Source organism: Hydra vulgaris, chromosome 12 (assembly GCF_038396675.1).
Source record: "Hydra vulgaris chromosome 12, alternate assembly HydraT2T_AEP".
In the NCBI taxonomy this organism is placed as follows: Eukaryota; Metazoa; Cnidaria; class Hydrozoa; order Anthoathecata; family Hydridae; genus Hydra; species Hydra vulgaris.
In genome coordinates this window covers 4012090-4033110 of record NC_088931.1, presented here as the reverse complement: position 1 = coordinate 4033110, position 21021 = coordinate 4012090, and the positions used below count along the sequence as shown (strand labels likewise).

General features: G+C 29.7%; 1 protein-coding gene across 1 annotated transcript in view; it reads right to left on the bottom strand.

Moving 5' to 3' along the window:
* Nucleotides 1-21021, bottom strand: part of LOC100214952 (uncharacterized) — a 56997-nt gene that overhangs the window by 33081 nt on the left and 2895 nt on the right. Inside the window, exons 4-5 of the mRNA XM_065811274.1 lie at nt 14960-15127; nt 2531-2621 (exon numbers count right to left, since the gene is read on the bottom strand). Coding sequence (XP_065667346.1) covers nt 2531-2621; nt 14960-15127 — 259 coding nt within the window. The remainder of the gene's footprint in view (nt 1-2530; nt 2622-14959; nt 15128-21021) is intronic.

Sequence of the window (21021 nt, the reverse complement as noted above, 5' to 3'; positions counted from 1 at the left end):
GACCAAAAGCTGCAAAAGAATGTGAAAAATAACTTAACAACAGAAACAGAAATGATTTGGATGTCTAACTGTGGATTGACCTGTTTTTTTAGGATGACAGGAATAATGAGTTCATTAAATGCAAGAGATGAATTAGAGGTAGAGTTCTTTGCAAATAGTTCCATGAGAGTGGTAAAAAGATCAGCTCATTAGTGAGAGATGGAATGTTAGACTTAAATACATTGTTAAAAATTTTTCAAAAGTCTCAAAAATCTAATTTCTAAGACAAAATACAATATTCAGAATCAGAGAAAAATGGACCATAGCGTCAGAAAATCTTTTTTTTTTTTTATTTCTAGCAGTAATAAAAAAATATTTGTTTTCATTTGAAACATTTGAGAGTTAATCCTATGGAAAAAGATAAAGAAAAAAAAAATGATTGAACTAATCCAGTACCATTATGAAAGAGTTGGAATTTCATCTCTCAGCAGAGAAATGAGATACATCAGCTTAAGGAATATCTTAAAGAAAATTACAAAAAGAATCCCATTCAACCTTAAGGTAGTAGTAAGTGCAATTATAGGATGAGTCTGAAGAAAAAGTTAAAGATAAAGGATATAGTGAGATTATAGCAAAATAAAACCACCCAAACGAGAATAAGGAAGATTATAGCAAGATCTCTAAAACCTATAAGATCCTATAACCTATAATGTTATGTTATATACCTATATGTAATGTTGTAATGTTGTAATGAGAATAAAGAAAACTACCTATATGAGAATAAAGAGAAACTAGCAAAAGCTATGGTCAGAGACAAGACGAAAATCAAGGAGCAAAGGTAAATGATTAAGTTTGACTGAAAAACTGAGTAAGGGATTAAGAAAAACAATTATCATAAGAAATTTTACTACAAAGTAGTAAAAAATGAACAAAGTAAAATGAAGCAATGGTACACAACTTCAAAAACCGTACAAATGGTACACAACTGCAAAAACCTCACAGTTAGTGAGATAATTATCTTAAATATCATAATTTCAATTTTATACACAATTTTATACACAACTTTAAATTTTCAAACTAATTATTAAAGATTACCTGTTTATGAATATAATACTTGACATGTTTGAGTTTTGTTTATGTATAATGACAATCCATTGACATGGGACAAGTTAAGGAAATTATTTTTGAAAATAAAGACTTACAAGTATTATTCTTATTACCCTCCAAAGTCATAAAACTGGCCTTCAAATAGTTTTGTGTAATGAGTTCCATCAACAAACTTATTTTTAGCAATTAATATTCATAAAAAATCATAAGAAGTTAAACTAGTTTTTTTCATGAATGGTAAGCTTGTGTATCAAGAACCATAAAGACTGAAATTGTATGGTTTTAATAGGTTTCCATTTTAGTGTCAATTTTAGCGGCCGTGGCGCATTGGTGCAGCCGTGGCGTATTGGTGCGGCTGTGGGGCATTAGTGCGTCCGTGGCGCATTGGTTAGACCACTTGCTTTAGAAACAGGAGATCCAGGTTCAAAACGAACTCTGGACATATATTTGCGTCACGGTAAGGAAGGAGGCGTGAACTTCCTGTTAAATGCACTTCTGCGGTGCTCTGTGGCAAGGCCGTTAGGTCTTCTTGGGGCACCTAAATAACAAAATATATAAAAAAAAAGCATAAGTTAAATTGACCTGAAACAACGTATGTAGAAACTAATGCAATACAATTAAAGGATTTAAATAAATGCAAGGAGCTCTGAACACTTTGTCTAAAGGACTACTCTGGTGGGATAGACTAAAAATAAAGCACCATTTTAGAAAAAAAAATTCATTCATATCTGCTTACACATCTAAATGCCAGCAGATAACTGTTTACTAACTCAGCGACTGCGATTTACGAACTCAGTTAATTTAGATTAGGAGGTGAATAACAAGCAATCTAATTTCAGAAAAAAACTTTTTTAATTCTAATTTTTTTTTCTAGATGCATGGCTGTCATCAATTGGATCATAAACAATAATGGTCTAATGTCTAGAAAGCAAAGATTTAGGCATCCATTGTCTCTTTATGTCTGAAGTGTACCTAATCTCCCTGCTAACTGTGAGAATATATTTATGAAAATAAGATGTCTTAAAAATGGTTTAAGTTGTTTAACTTGAAGACTTTCTCATTATAATATGGTAAGAGTTAAAGATTAAAAAAATGCATTTGAGTAACGTTAAAAAAAAAAGTTATAGAGGTAAAATAAATTCATAAAGTTACATAAATTATCTCCTACTACTTTTACCCACAAATAAATTGGGTTTTTTTTAATCATGTTTTCCTTTAAAATCTTTTTCAATAAAAAATCAGTTTACTATCAAGACATAACTAGTCAAAATAAAATATATATTTACAATAAATAAGTTTTTAGGGTAAATTTAATGAAAAAAATAAAATGAAAAAATTCAAATTAAAGGAAACCTATAGGTTAAAAAAAAAGCATTTTTAAAAAGTTTATTGCAAAAAATCTCTTTAAGAAAATCTACCAAGAGCATGTTGAACAGGTTCTTACCCAAAGCATCTTGAACAGCTCTGAGTCTTGCTAGCTTCTTTCGAGCAGCACTTTTACAAACTGGAAAATTTGCATCAATGAAGATTGTTTTCTGTTAAAATATTAAAAATATAATTTTTTACTATTTTTAAAATTAAACATAATTATCATGATTATTTAATTGATCATTGATGATTTTAATTACTTTACAGGTTATAATAAGTAGGTAATAATAGGTAGGTACTAATAGGTAGATACTAATAGGTAGGTATTCATAGGTGGGTACTAATAGGAGGGTACTAATAGGTAGGTAATAATAGGTAGGTAATAATAGGTAAGTAATAATAGGTTGATACTAATAGGTAGATAGTATTGGGTGGGTACTAATAGTTATGTACTAATAGGTAGGTAGTTATAGGTTTTATAAGATAGGAACTAACAGGTTGATACTAACAGGTAAATCTTATAAGAATATTTTTAAAACAATATACTAGTCTGTCAAAATATATTTTCATGAGAAGTATTTTTTATTTTACATTTTGCATTGCATCATTTAGGATGAAAAAATTTTTGCTCTGAGCACGTTAAGTTTTGTATTTTATATTTCATTTAGACCTTGCGCGTTGGTCAAGATTTTTCATTAAGAGTCTGAGTTTATCATTTCTATTACATGCGCGGTGTCTAAATTGTCATTATTATCATTTCACGTTTTAATCAGTCCTTTGATGCATATTGTTTGCATTTATTTAATTAATGTATTCATGAGCAGTATTTTTTATTTTGTATTTTGCATTGTATCATTCATCATAACATAATTTATAACTTTCCATTTTCAACATTTTTTTAATGTTCTTTTATCTTTTTTTATAAGTATGAATTAAATTTCTTTTAATATATATATATAAAAAGTTTATCAAATTGTCTTTTTTTTTTCTTTTAATTTATAAAATTTAACTGATGGAAAAATAAAACTTTTATTGAAACCAGAATTTAATACTACAGATGTGTATATATATATATATATATATATATATATATATATATATATATATATATATATATATATATATATAAATATATATATATACATATATATATATATAGAATGTATATTATACATATATATATGTGTATATATATATATATACACATATACATGTGTATATAAATGTGTATATATATATATATATACACATATACATTAGGGTGATGCAAAATTTGTAGGTTCAAAACTTTAGTTGTCCTCAAGCTTGCCCTTGTTCTATATGACAATAGTAGTTATTGGGCAAAATTTGAATCAAATCGGATGATATTTAGGGGTTGCCATGTTATGTCACATTTTGGTATAAGGTTACAAAAAGTAAAAAAAATATTTTTTATTTTTACATTTTTTATATTATATTACTGAATTATTTATTATCAATTTCTTATTGATAATAAATACTAAATACTATTACTAGGCAATAATAAATCAATCATCTTCATCATTCAACAGTCATCTTCATCAGGGTAGACTTTGATGCAACTGGAAATTCCTTCCGGTGAAGATCAACCAATCTAAGAAGAAACTGCTTTTGGTTTTCATCTTTCGTAACGCTTGAGTTAAAGGATGTTATAAGTGCTATGCCTCGTTCCGCGCAATCGTTGACGACTTTCATTTGACGAACCTTGTGCTTCATTTCAAGATATGATGAATCCATATCCCACTCTGAAGATTCTTTCATTAAAAATGATTCAGCTTTTTCTTTTCCATTTTTCAAAATTAGATCGAAAAGTTCTGCGGTGCGTTGTGTGACAAAGGAAGACAATGGGCTGTGACAATCGAATGTGGCAGCATCAAGTCTTTTGAGAGATTTCTGCCTTGGCTGTTGTTTCAGGTTGTTTGCCATGTCTCTCTTGGTGTTGTTGTCGACACGGGAATCAAAGAAAGCCAATTCTATTAGATGTTCAGAAAAATACCAGAGGTGGCGATGCAAAACTTTTGCTGCATTAATTGCAATTGTACGATTTGGATATTCTTGAATCCGTTGAAGAAGCTTGGCATCATTGAATGGTGCTCGTTCAGCTAACGGAGCTTCATTCCAAAACTGTCCGTATACAAATGCCACAAAAAGACTTATATCTGTTATTCCTTTCTTTTCCTTTGCAGTAATAACAAATTGATCCTGAAACAAATATATCTTTATACAATATATAGCTTTTGCCATCCAACGTGCATTGTGTGTTGCACCTGGAGCCCGAAACTTCACTTTGAACTCCGATGTTGTAGTTGATCCTCCAAGGAAAATAAGGCACAAATTCAAGAGTTCTAAGTAATCATCCCTGGGTTGTTGACCTTTAATTGCTTCACTATAATATACTACCATTTCTTCACGGAGTTTGAGAAAAAAATCGCAGTTGTAAAATTCTTTATTCCCTATAGTGAACACCTCCTTGTTGATTGCTGGCCATTGTTTCTGGAAACGGTTAAAAATTCCAACTTCAGGTCCTCCACTGGTTCCAAATGCAGTCGTGAAAATGGTGGAAAGCATGACTTCAAACATATGGTGCCTGCATGCTATCCATATAAGATTACGGTCAAGATTCTGCTCCATTATTGTGCAGGCGCCATTGTTCAACCCAGTGTTAGATGAAGTAGTGTCAAAAACCAGTCCCCGAACAAATTCTTTCAATTTCCAGTCTTTAAGAGCCTTCATGCAAGCATCAGCCTGTTGCTCACCTGTACCTCGATCAATCTTTGGAACGCCCAGCAATTTTTCCACCCCACCACCAGTCACAAGGATGGCAATTCTATCCACTTTTTTTTGACCACCAGTGATATCAGGTAAGAGCTTTCCATCCCAATGCAGAAGAAGTGGATCATCAGGAGAGAAATCAACCTTGTCAGCTGTAGTCACCGCTTCACGAACAGATCGCCTTTTTCTGCGGATTGTGCTGTACGACAATGATAAATCTTTTACCGAGTGACCAAGAGCCTGAGACACTGTTCCAACCACGAAGAGTGCACGGCGATCAGAAATATTAACACGATCAAGAGATGATACAACATTATTTGTTAGAACTTTCATCTTCTTTTTTGTTGAACCACTTGTGCTCAGTGTGCTGGAAGCGGAAGGAGTCTGATATTCATCATCATCCGAGGAACTAGAGCTACTTTCACTCACAATGTCAACTGCTGATGAAGAAGAAATGAGTTCTGTTTTTTCCATCAGTTCCGCTTGACTTCTTTGACGCCTCAATTCCATTTTAGTTTCTCGGACTCGTTTCCGTGCCTCCCTAGCTGTTAAATTCCGATCAATTCCTGCCATACTACAACTTAATGGATCTTCTTGCTGCTGACGTAAAAATGCTTTATCTTCATCGTTTTTCATAACTTCTGATGCATTCTTGGTTGAAATATCAAAAAGTTCTTCAAGGTCAGTGTGGAAAATTCCTTCTTTCATTTGACAGCTGTCCAATTTTGATCCTCGGTGTTTTTTCAGCAGCAGATATTCGTCATAAAGTTTTTTTAACTTTCTTTCCGCATTGTCAATTCTTTGAGTTGGAATTTTTCCTCTCTCCCATATAACAAGAACTGCTTCAATTGTTGCCCGAATACTTTTTTTCACTTCTTGTTTCTCATCCCCTCTTGAAGGAAGTCTGGCAGTCGACAGAGTTTGTGTAGGTTTACCAACAAGCCACACCTCAGCAGAAGATCTAGTGGTTGCCATATTATCAATTTCTAAATTATAAATAAATAAACAATGAAAAAACAAATTTGCGAAATTTGAGAAAATCACAAAATTTTACCAATGGTTAATTCATCTTATAAAACATGGCAACCCCTAAAATTGCTTCTTTTAGTCTAATTTTTGGTACACATGATCCTAGGTGATAAAGGAACACAGGCAACCTTGAGGAGAATGTTTTTTGTGACATTTTTTTTTTTCTATTACAATCTGAATCACCCTAATATACATGTGTATATATATGTGTATATATATCTGTATATATATATATATATATATATATATATATATATATATATATATATATATATATATATATATGCACATATATATATATATATATATGCACATATATATACACATATACAGCGCATTCAAAAAAAATAGGCACAGTAAAAAATTGATACATTTACTTTTTCAAAACATTGCAAAATCCCATCCATATTTCCTAAAGTCTTAATTCTTTTTTGAAGAACAGGAAAAATACTTTTTTACAACTAACATGTCAATAACAAGTTCATATATAGTTACTTTTTTTAATTAATTAACGTTTCTCAAAGGAATACAAAAAACATACCGGAAAAAAAAAATGAGCGCACAAACTTTTTAATTAATTTCTGTTCTACTTTCTTGTCAATCCAACTGTTATTCATAATTATTTTAATAATTTATAGATTTAAGTCCTTTGTCATCCTTTAAGTCATCTGTCAATCGTTATCTTGCTCTACAATCTTCATCTTTTCTCTTCCAGTAACTTCCAACTTTATTTAGTAGCTGCTTGCAGCCTTGTTGGAAGCGAAGAAGTTTAAAAAAAAAAAAGAAAAAAAAAAGGTTAGTTTGACAATTTCCTATAAAAGGTTGGATAAAAATACTTAGGATGACCAGTTTAGTCACATTTAAAGCCTTTTTAAACATTTTGATAAAACCTAAAAGTAGAATAGAAATAGAAATGGATTGAAAAACAGTAAGCTAAGTAAACAAAGTGGCAAATAATAGGTATGAACAACAGTAAACAAAGTGGCAAACTAAACAGTAAACAAAGTGGCAAACTAAACAGTAAACAAAGTGGCAAACTAAACAGTAAACAAAGTGGCAAACTAAACAGTAAACAAAGTGGCAAACTAAACAGTAAACAAAGTGGCAAACTAAACAGTAAACAAAGTGGCAAATAATAGGTATGAACAACAAAGTGGCAAATAATAGGTATGAACAACAAAGTGGCAAATAATAGGTATGAACAACAAAGTGGCAAATAATAGGTATGAACAACAAAGTGGCAAATAATAGGTATGAACTTAATAATAGCAAGGTATGTAATAATAGGTGCACAATAGGTGAACAATAATAGGTATGAACAATTAATTATCAGTAATAGTAATAGCAATAATAGTAATAGTAAGAAAATTAAATATTTCAGAGAATTGGGCCAAATATACTCTAAAGACATTTAAAACAACAGGTGGCATTCAACGCTATGCAGGATCAGGAAGGTTAAATAAAACTATTGAATGCAAAAATAGTCTTATATTTTGTCAAGTAAGAGACAACTCAATGTAAATTTATCAATGTTAAGAACTCACTAACGCATTCAACAAAAAATATGAAAAACATATACCATTAAATACAGTTAGAAACATTTTACTAAAAAAGAAATATTGGTGTCTATGCAGCTGTTAGAAAACCAATGTTGATGGCCAGAGATCAGTTCACAAGATTTAGGCAGTGAAAAGAGAGAACTAGATGGTCTTTGGAGAGGTGGAAGCAACTAACTTTTAGTGATGAAAGTAACTTTGAAGTAATAAAGAGGAAAAGCAAAGTTCTTGTTAAAAGATTTAAATCGGAAAAGTATAGTAATCGCTTTGTAATACCAAGGTTGCAAAGTGGCGGCAGCAGTGTTTATATTTGGGGCTGTTTTAATTTTAACGGAATAGAAGTGTCTAACATTTATAGAGGTCGAATCAACCAACATACATATATAGCAACCTCAGAATTAGGAAAAATGAGGTGATGACCTGATGCCGACCTCAATTTTTTAGAGGTCGGCATCAGGTCGGCAAAAATTATTTGATACAAACGTCTTACCATAAAACATAGAAAAAAAGGTCAGCAAAAAATTGCCGACCTCAAACATCTTCAGGTCGGCATTTAGGTCGGCATTGCCAAATGCCGACCCTAATTCCGAGAGTTGTATATAGAGATGCTTGAGAACTGCATGTTTTTATCAGTGTACATGCTGATTGATCGAAACAAATGGTGGCAATTTTGACAAGATATGGTGACTTTTTTGACACACAGCTCATACAGTAAAAGTATGGATGAGAGAAAATAAAGTAGATTGTTTGAGTAGGAGGTGGGTGTGGTGATGGCTTAACACACCAAAGTATCAAAAATTGTTTGTTTTTATATATGGAAAAATGGAAATATATATATATATATATATATATATATATATATATATATATATATATATATATATATATATATATATATATACAACCTGTAGATGTTGTCCGAAAGTTTTTTCCATATTTTGTTGACAAAAAGTAAAAAATTAAAATGCAAGACCGGAATCATTTTTTTTTATTAATTGATAGACTGCCTGCCCCAACCAAACCCTCAGTCGATGTAGCAACACTCCCTTGTGGGTCAGGCTAAAAGATTGTCAATGTAGCAGCACTCCCTTGCGAGTCAGGCTATAAGATAGTCGATGTAGCAACACTCCGCGCATGATTTACAGTAAAAAAAAAAAAAAAATAAAAACATTTTATTAAAAAAATAAAAAATAAAAACATGTTATTAAAAAAATAAAAATAAAAACATTGTTTATATTGTTAAAAACATTCAGAATGTTTTTAAAACATTCTGGTCAATTAAGTTTGCGTTTTTGTGGTTTTTTTAAAAAACGATTTATTTGTAATTAAATTAATGATTTTTACTTTCGTCCAACACGCAAATGTTGGACGAAAGTCAAAAGTAATTAAAAGTGACGTATGTGTTGGCGTAAGAATCACTTTTTTCCTTCCGCTCTTCCCAAAGACAACAAACTATAGATCTATATATATATATATATATATATATATATATATATATATATATATATATATATATATACATATAATTTTATATTAGGAAAAATGGAAAACAAGCACCCTATCTTTTTGCAGCTGCAAAAAATAGGGTGCCTGCTACAAAAAAAGTTTTAATAAAATTAGGCAGGTACAAAGATAAATGAAAAACTAAAAAAAAGAATAGGATAGAAAAAAAAAAGATCATATCCTGGACATTAACTTTACAGAAGTACAACAAAGTTTTGACGTCAATAAACTTGTTAATAAAGCAAGTGAACATAATTAAAACCACGTAAAAATAAAGCTCAACTATTCAAGTTTTTTTTTGTTTTTTTTTGTTATTTCACCTCCCCAAGGCCCAGAAGGCCACTACAGATGAGGAGGCTACTTAATTGTGGTTATAACCCTCTCTCAACTCTATAACTCCAAAACACGAATCTTGACAAACAAGGCCGCTGCGCGGAGAAACAAGTTGAGCGCGGTACTACCAGGGACAAGGTGGGGATCGAATTCGGAACCTCTCGCTTATGAAGCGAGCGCTCTACCACTACACCACTACCGCATATAAGTTACTCTGAAAATAATCTATGTTAATAACAAATACTTGAAAGTTATTCCAAAAAACAACTCTCCACTACATAACTCTAAAGAGACTACAAAAATGCGGAACAAAATTTTAGCACAAAATATGGTTCCATATAATGCGATAATCATGTACCAATAAAAACAGTAAACAACATGTAAATAGTGCAAGTGTACACAGTTGCAGTCTCCACAAAACATTGCAAATATAATCCTCAGCAATTAACAAATGCACGAATGAATGAACTTTTGCCTATTAATGACTAAAATGACATTTATTCTATTCAAATGTTTAAAAAGATTACGCACAAACCACTTTGAAATGTTATTTATGTAGGCATTTTAGCATTTTACGTAATTGTATTAACAATAAATATATAGTATCAAAAACAGTAAGTAGTAGTAAGTGAAGTAAGTGAAGTAAGTGAAATAATCAAAAATTAGATAAGTGTTTTTACTAATTTATATATATATATATATATATATATATATATATATATATATATATATATATATATATATATATATATATATATATATATATATATATATACTGTATATATATATATACAGTATATATATATATACATATATATATATATATATATATATATATATATATATATATATATATATATACTGTATATATATATACTGTATATATATATACTGTATATATATATACTGTATATATATATACTGTATATATATATACTGTATATATATATATATATATATATATATATATATATATATATATATATATATACAGTATATATATATACAGTATATATATATATATATATATATATATATATATATACTGTATATAACATAAGTCATGAAACCAACTTGTGCAATAATTTATGTAGCAGAGAAATGTATAGAATTTTCCAGAATATCATATAACGCTGTGCGCCGCCAGGATAGTGACATCACAGTGACCTAACTGTCCGGGAAGCTTCTGTAGAGCTCTAAAATTTTCTTCAGCTGTTTTGCAGTCTGCTATAAACTGGTATATAAGCGATGTGTTCAAAAAGGTAGTTGAGTTTTAATGATCTTTTTTTGGTGTCAACATTATTATTGCCTTATTTTAATTATTGCGCATTCTCTATAATTTAAGTATAAATATATCTTTGTATTATTTGGTAAGTTACATTTAACTCTTTCACAAATTATAATTGAGCATATAATATTTTATTAGTGTCTGCCTTTTTCATTTTCTATATTCGTTATTTGCTTCTTTTGAAATAAAATATATTAACAATAACAGTTCAATTGAAAACTTAAAAACAGTTTCTTTAATTTGTTACGTAATTAATATTGACGTTAAGGCCTTTCCTATTTCAGTTGCTGACTAGAAGACAACATGTCGTTCAAGGACAAAGAACTTAATCCAGTTTCAAGCCCCATCAAGAAGAGGCAACGTGGCAATTTATGAATCACCCTTGAGTGAACAGAGTTGCATGCCCCTAAAAAACCATGACATTTGACACTTCAAATTTCTTGAATCCACTGCCAAAGAACGGAGAGAGAGGATTGGTTTAACTGCTGTAGAGCTTAAAGACCTTTGGAGCAAAACGTTGAACTTCCCGCATGTATCTAATAAGCCATTTGTGCAAAACTAACAAAACTTCTGAAAGACTACAAGCGCTGCAGAAAAAAACAAAACTTTGATTCATTGAATGAACTGTTTGACATGACCAAGATGAAAGGCGAATGGTTGTGCAAAGAGGATGAGAACCTATACAAACTGCAAATTGAGAGCAAAGGTCATGTTGGTTATTTTACTGGCAAATCTGCTAGTGCCAATACTATCCACCCATCCAAGCGAAAGAGGGCAATAGAAGCAACTGTGTCCACACCTACCAGCTTAGTGCTACCTGATTGTTCCGAAAGTGGCATGGACTCATCTAAGAACAGTACAGACAGTCTTTTGGAGGATGACAATGCAGCATCAATCAGCAAAAGGAAGCATAACCCAACAAGCATTGCAAGACGTCTTGTTACATGCTCAAAGCTGTTGTCCCACAGAGCAGCAGTGGTGTGCTGCCAGCTTTCTGGTGAGGACATTGAAATCTCAACCCATATCAATCAGCAATCCACAAGGCTATCTACACGTGAGCTGCTCAGGTGAAGAAACACTTGGTGAGCACGCTTCATCTGGAGAAGTGGAGCATACACTTTGATGGCAAACACATTGAGGGTTTTGAATATCAGGCCGTGGTCCTCAAGAATGAATCTAAAGAAAAAATTAAGTTAACTGCGCTAAAATTGAAAGATGGGAAAGCTTAAACAATCGCAGAAAGCTTCCAGAATGTTTTAGAGGAGTTCAACTTATGGGGATCAGTTATGATGATTGTTGCCCGAACAAGAAATATAAATACCAGCAAGAAGACAGGCATTGTTGTTCGGCTGCAGCAAATGTTCGAAGAGAAAGGTCACCCAAACCCAAGTTCATCAGTTGTCAGCACCATGTGCTAGACCGTGTTCTTCATGTTGTCATGGACAATAAGCTCCATTGGTCAACTAAATCACCAAACATCAAGTATTTCTTTGTGCAGGATTTGATGAGCAATTACGATAAATTGAAAGCAGCCTTCAGCAATGGTAAAACTGAGATTAAGGAAACAGGCGGCTGAAGAGATGACATGAAGTTTCTCTATTACCTCGCTTGTGTCTTCCGTCACTTAACTGAGAGGAATGAGATCCCCATCATGAATTTCAAACAGATTCCAAACATCAGCAATGCACACTGGAACTCTCGTGCCATTCTAGCCCTTCTTGCGTCTATTCTGATGCCAGAAACCCGGATCAGGTTGCGTAAAATCTGTTCATTTATTTCTTACTCATGGGCTGACCATTGGTTCAGCAGTCAATTGTTCCGCATTGAAGATTTTGAAGAACTATCTGAAGCTCTGAATGACTACCCAAAAGCTCTCAATTGCTTGAAAACCCACTGGAAAACAGATGAATCTCCAATCAATATTGCCCGAAGCAACCAGTGCTGTGAGCGTGTCATCAAAGATATGCAAGAATTGCACAACTGCCACAACAAGGACAACCTCCCACTGAGATTCATCCTCTCTAATGACATAATTGTGAATATTTGACTTCCTTGTGCGTTTGGTGATCCTATATAATGTTGTATGCATGTGACTCTACAGCTTGTGTTCAATTTTGTATCTGCTCACACTTTAAAAATTTGGCCAAAAAGCTAATAAATGATATTCCTAAAATCATTTTGTGCATGAATTTTTTTTATCAAATTGCCTTGAATGTAATATTTTATTTAATCTTAAATGAAAGCTCATTAAATTATGATAGAGGGAAACGAGGTTGTATAAAAGTCATCGCCCTAGTGCCCAAACTGCAGGTTATATATTTTCAAGAAAAAAGTAGGTAAAAATATACCCAAAAATGTTCGGGAAAAGTGAACCACAGTTAGTTCAGACTCATTTGTGACCAAAAGAGACTGTCAAAAATGTACAATTCGTGAAAAAAGGCAGGACAAATATTTTCACAATAAGAAAGCCCCAGCTGGTTCAAAGAAATTAAAAGTTATATATATTATATAGTAATATATATTAAATAAAAAAGCCAAACTAGACATTCTATCGAAATTCTAAGACCAATTTGTTAGAGTAAAAGTGTGCAAAAAATTTTGATTATGACATTTAGTGCCTCAAAATCCATCAAATCAATTGTACTGTACAAACAGGGAATACACCATTTTAAGTACTGTAAAGATACATATCTCAAAATGTGATGAATTTACAATTTTCCAAAAACTTCTTAGCAACTCCGAAGGCCTTATACTGCCTCCAGTATAGCCTCCTTCAAAGTTGTTGCCGACGTCGAGTTTGCTTTTGCCACTTCTGCTTTCAATTTTACCCAGCAATTATCAATCAAGTTTAAATGCGGTGACGAGCCAAGCCACTGAGCAAGAACATTGATGGAATTCTCTTGAAACCATGTCTTGACGATCTTTGCCTGATGACATGGCGCGCCGTCATGCATAAAGATGTCACAGTTGCGATGTCTGAGCCAAATAGAAACATTTTCCTTTTTGCAGGGCAATGTTTTACCGCTGGAGCAACATAATGGGCATTGTAGTGTGTGTTTGGTGGCCGTCGAACATTCACTTTATGTCGCCACATTGCCATGGTCCGATTTTTATGTGTTTTACAAAATTTGAGGCAGTCACAAATATTTTTCTGAGATAGTCGTGGTTTTAATGCAGCGCGATAGGATCAAAGACTGAAATCGTCCACAAGACGTCGCAAAATGGTGCGAGAGCTCACATTCACATCAGGAAAAAGTTCATTGGAATTTGTGAAGATGATCCCAGTGGGTCTCCGTGGCTGCACGGCGGATCATAGCGCCAGTTTTTGATGTGGTACATCTTGGTCTGCCATTGGATTGTCCTGCAGCGCTGGTGCCTGTTGACGTAATGTGCTGAATGACGTCATGAACAGTTGTCTTAGGCATTTGTAAACATGCAGCAATTGCACGTTCAGACTAGCATGTTTTCCAGGTGTAAAGCGTGATGGAGAAATTTTGAGGAAAGCGCCTACACTACAATGTACAAACTGTATACATAGATAAACAATGCATGTTCGGATCTTTTTGGCCAGCACTGTATATATATATATATATATATATATATATATATATATATATATATATATATATATATATATATATATATATATATATATATATATATATATATATATATATATATATATATATATATATATATATATATATATATATATATATACATATATATATATATATATATATACATATATACATATATATATATATATATATATATATACATATATATATATATATATATATATATATACATATATACATATATATATATATATATATATAATATACATATATATATATATATATATATACATATATATATATATATATATATATATATATATATATATATATATATATATATATATATATATCTTATACATTATATATATTAAAACACAAGGAATAAAAACAACTAACAACTAAAAAAAAAAAAAAAAGCTTACCTTTGGATTATTTCTTTTATTAGATAGAGGAAACCTTAGCAGTGGTAAACGAACATCACGCATTTTTGAAATGTATTTTGAATCAAGGCGTGCTAAGGGAGCAAAGCAAACATCACTTAAAACTGTTTTAACACCTTCCTTGTGAGACACACGTTCCAACTTTATTAACTAGAAAACATGTTACAAAAAGTATATATACAATTAAGAAAAACTGTTACTTATATGCTTTAAATACTGTTAATTTATTTTTTCTACTTCTTTAGGTTATGCGAGATCAATTTTTAAAATTAAAAGGTATTTTCTCCAATTTCTCCTCTCTTTTTTATTTACTTTTTCTTTTTGCTTTCTACATTTTTTTCATTAAATTTAAATTATCTATTACATTCAATTTATAGTAAAAAACTTTTACTACTCAAATCAAAATTTTTATAATTTGAAATAAATAAATGAAATTAAGTAATTTTTCAAATGATAATATAACTTTATTTTACATTCATATTTTTACATCTAAAAATGCTTTAAAACTTTAAAACAAGTGTAAATATGTTCATAAGAGTAGTTAGCACACAAGTTTAAACAAGTTTAAAAACTAATAGACACAGTTTTATAGTTTTCCTTAGCAGCAGAATTTACATTATATAATTTTTATTACTTATTTAATTTTGTAAAAGTTTTTAAAGAATTGTAACAATTTGGTTAAAAACTACAAAATTACAAAAGTTGCTTTTTTCAGTAACTAGATGTTTTTTTTTTAATTTTCATCAGTAATTAATTATCAGTTTGTGGTAACCACTTATAATCAGTATTTTGTGGTAACCAACTATTATCAATTTGTAGTAACCGACTATTATCAATTTGTAGTAACCACCTATTATCAATTTGTAGTAACCAACTATTATCAATTTGTATTAACCAACTATTATCAATTTGTAGTAACCACCTATTATCAATTTGTAGTAACCACCTATTATCAATTTGTAGTAACCACCTATTATCAATTTGTAGTAACCACCTACTTCAACTTTAAACCTCAGTTTGTGGTGATCATCTATTATTGAACTTTTTTTAAAAAGTTCAAACTCGAACACTTTCGAACTATTTAGGAAAAAAAGTTCGAACTTTTTTTAAATAGTTTTTATTTATTTAAAATTAAAAACAAAAGGGTGCAAGTAAAACACAAAACTGTTAATTTATTTATAAAGACTTTTTATTTGTTTATAAATGCAACCATTTATTTATAAACCATTTATTTATAAACCATTTATTTATAAACCATTTATTTATAAACCATTTATAAACCATTTATAAAACATTTATTTATAAACCATTTATAAATCATTTATTTATAAACCATTTATTTATAAAGATTTTTTATTTGTTTATATATGCAACCAGTTTTTTTTTCTATGCGAAAACAATCCAAGGCTAGAGAGCCCTTTCAGAGAGCCTTTAGAGAGCCCTATATTTTAATAAAACATTTTCGGTTCTTTAGCTAGAGTCAATTCTTTGTTATAATTTTTAATATCGCTACCATTTTTGGCTTTTTTATTACTATCGAGTCTATTTTTCTTAAGCAGGAATAGTCTTTGAATAAGATTAATTTGCAAAATTATCTATATTATTTCTTTTTATTTTGTTCTCAAACTGATCACTTTGACTTAAAACAACTGGGTTTAACAAATATATCATTTTTATGCACTAAATTATTATTTTATTAATTTAATTTTTGTTGATGTCATCAGGGCTGTGCTTAGGGAGGGGGGGCATAGGGGTATCTAACCCCTATGCCCCCCCCTATAAAAAACCTGTCAACAATTATCGGCTATATCTACCTCATTGGCAAATGTAGACTTTCAGTCAGATAATATTTAAAAACTAGGACTTATTTTTTTTTAAGTCTTTTTCTAATAAAATGTAAATCTAGTTGGCAAAAAGTCATGTTTCACCCCCCTCCTCCCCATGCCATTTTCTTTGGGATGCCACTGGATTTTATTACATTTGAGAACCTTTATTTTGTGTTTATTTTTAAGTGTCTTGTAATAGTATGTGTTGAGGCACATTTTGCTCGTTGCAGCTTTTTGCAAAAAATGAAAATACTTTTAAACTTCAGATCTTCTAGATGTGCTAATGCTGAGTAGCCATTTTTGTTTGAACTTAAAACTCTTTATAATTTTAATTTCAAATGTAAATAAATAGTAGTCAAATGGTGAAAAAGTACCTGCCACTGTTTAACTACTTTTTATTAGGACAAAACCGATCCTACCTTAAATGCATTGGCACTAGGTGATGTAATTTTGATTATATTTATAGAGTTTCCAGACAAACACAAAACAAAAAAAAGCAAAAATATTCAAATTTATAGTTTTTACTTATATTTCAGCTTGTTTTACAAAAATTAATGAAAAGACATTTTTTTTTTTTTAATTTAAAAGTTTTAACTATTAGGAGAAAAAAGTTCGACCTTGAACGTTGAAATTTTTGCGTAAAGTTCAAACATTCGAACTTGAACATGATCAAACTAGCAGCTCTAGCTATTGATTAAAAAAATCTAAAAAAACTTCAAAAAGTTATTGTATTTTGCCCTAATATATGGTAGTCCTCTTAAGATAAACAGTTGCATTTTCTTCTTTCAGTAAAATGAGCAATATAATTTTGTAAAATAAAATTTTCATTTTTTAACTAATCATGTTTTTGCACATGTCTTTGTGAAATTTTTAACGATCAGGAGTTTTCTGGTAATCCTTTTTCACTGTCGTCTCGTGAACTTGATGGGGTTGCATCAGTCACGTTATCAATAGAATTTTTGAATTAAACACAAACTTTTTCGGGTTAACGTTTCGTGATTTTGTCCAGTAAGATAATATACCAACTTTAATTCGGAGTTCAACTTATTTAATTCTTCAAGTTTTTTTTTAACTTCGTCATTTGTTTCGAGTAATGTTTTGCTCTTTGTTTTGCTCTCAGACCAGATTCTATTTGTTTGGTTTATTTGCAAATGCTTTTAAATATTCTTTATTTATAGATTTGTAAAAGTTTTCACTAGACATTTTTACTCTATAACAACAACGCCAAGAAACTTATTTTCTTAACAACAAATAAATTAAAAACAAGTATATATTAAAAATAATGGTAATATTAGCATTAATAACACTAAGTTCTAAAATTAATATACTGTTTAAAACTTTAAGAAGATAATTAAAAAACTTTTGTTTGTGAATAAGTTATAAATAATGTACATTATTGTATTTCAAATTGTAAATGAAAACTGTATTGTATATAAAATAATATTCTTTACTATATTTTTTAATTTTTTTTTTTTTTTTACTATTTTTTCGTGTAATAAAAGTCATTTAAGAACATTATCTGAAATGCCATTTTGCAGTATTTTTTGCCAAACAAAATACATAAACTTATTAACTAAAATTAAAGATGTTATTAACTAAATTTAAAGATACGTTAAAATATTTAATTAATTATTTAATTACATTTTCAGTAATAAATTAGAAAATATTAATACTTGTTTGCTTTGTTAATGAACTTTTATTTAAGGTCAACTAAAGATATATATGATTTTTTTTTTTTTTTGTTATTCACCTCCTCAAGGCTGAGAAGGCCACTACAGATGAGGAGGCTACTTAATAGTGGTTTTAACCCTTTCTCAACTCTATAACTCCGAAACACGAACCTTAGGGAACAAGACCGCTGCGCGGAGAAACAAGTTGAGCGTGGTACTACCAGGGACGTGGTGGGGATCGAACTCGAAACCTCTCGCCTATGAAGCGAGCGCTTTACCACTACACCACTACCGCATGATATTTTAATTAAACCGCATGATATATTATACCGCATGATATATTAATTAAAGACAATAAAAAAAAAAGATGTATAAATGATATGAAAAAATATATATGAAAAGATATATATGGTATATGAAAAATCAATGAAAAGATATATATGATATATAGATAATATAGAATATATAGATGATAAATGAAAAAAATACATATAGTACAGTTGGAAGAGAAAATGTTCTTCGTTACATACAACAATTTCAAATAATAATAAAATAAGAACTTCAATCTTTAAAGTTAACAATGATAAAGAAGAAAAATGATTGTACATTTTATTCTCTGCACATTAAAATCATTTTAAAAACTTTTCATGTTAATTTCAGTCACCTGACATTGAAATGGAAACATTTAAAAAACAATATTTTTTTTATTCTTAATATTTGTTTTCCTTAAATGTTCAATTTGATTACCCTTGTTATCATAGATAAATTTACAACATTTAGACCAGGGCATCAATGCTTTATTTATAAGTTCTTGAGATATGTTCATCTATATATATTTTATATTCTAAATAAGCCCTGTAATATTTTTTGGATTTCAGTTTTTTAATTGATTTAACATATAACCCATGTAAAAAAGTCCATAGGTGCATTATCTAATGGAGTTTAGTGTCCACATTTCAGGATGAATAAATTTGATTTTTTGGTCAGTTCAAAATTTAATGGTCATTTTCGAAGTGACCAGGTGCAAAGTCTTGATGGAAATGAAAGCCATTTTTTGGATACGGTCTTTTGATATCATTTTTAATAAATGGTTTTAAAACGCTCTCTATATAGTTACTTGAATTAATTTTAACTCCTGATTTGACAAATATTAGAGATGTTAATTCTTTTGCACAAATTCCTTTCCATACCATGAGAGATTTGGGAAATTTTTTTTTCTATATAATAGGGTGCTTTTTGATATTTATTTATGTAAATATGTTTGGATTTTTGATCACAATCAGTAAAGTGGAGCAGTTTTCTATCAGCTGTAATGATTTTTGTCCAGTTTTTTTGACCTTGTAAACCTTCTCTCAATCGCACAAGGTGATAGTGCATGTACACATCCTTTTGAAACTTTTTTAAATTAAATATTTTATCAATATAACATTTAATTGACTTTCTTAATATCTTAAACTTTCTAGATAATTCAGAAATAGTCAGTAGATTGTTTTTTTTAATAAATTTTTATTTGAAAAATTTGCTGTAAATTTAGCTTTAATGATTGATCTTTTCTTTTGGATCTTGCCATGTTATTTTTAACTCTACTGATAGTGGTTATTAAAACTTTGATTGATTTTCTAATAATTTCTTATTCATTATATATTGAATATCCAAGTTGTACTAAGGATAAAATATGTCATTTAATATTTTCTTGATTTTTTTTTGTCAACATGCTTTGTTTACATAAATCTTTTTTTTCCAATAAGACAATAAATAAAAAGGATTTTAAATCGATAGATATAGTAGCAAAAAAATTAATAGATATAGTTTACATCATATATAATACTCGTCAACAAAGCAAATTAAAATTGCATATTGTAAACAATAAAACTACTATAACGCTTTTTCAATATTTAGATAATTTTACAAAATTTTAGCATATGCATTTTCCAAATTACATCCTGATTATTTGTTTAACTTTGATTTTCAAAATTCATTTTGGGAGGTCAAAATAGCAATTATATTTATTTATAATTTACAATTTATTTTTATTTTTCAAAAATTCATAGAATAAGTGCATTAATGCGTACATAAATGGACTGATGCAGCCGTAGTCACAGTGAAGTGTGTATACATAGACTGACTTAAATAGGGCTAGGCGCAGTAGAGTGTAGATACATCGACTGAGAGTTTAGATTTTGGCAGGCCTTTCTTTTAATTAAAAGAAAAGTATTTAATATTTATTTAAATAGGGTTTATAAATTAATTTAATTTATAAAAAAATATTAACTTAAATTACACTAGATTTTAAGTTGTTGATTAACTGTTTTAATTATTTGATGAAAAAATTACAAAAAAAATTTTTTCACATGTATTTCCAGAAAGCTGTTTGGATATTCAGAAAAAAATTTTTTAAAGAAATACTCAGAATTCTGGAAATATCCAGGAAACTTGAAAACTCTAACGTTGGCAAAAAATAATCAACCTCAGAGAGTGTTGGGTATATATATATATATATATATATATATATATATATATATATATATATATATATACATATACATAC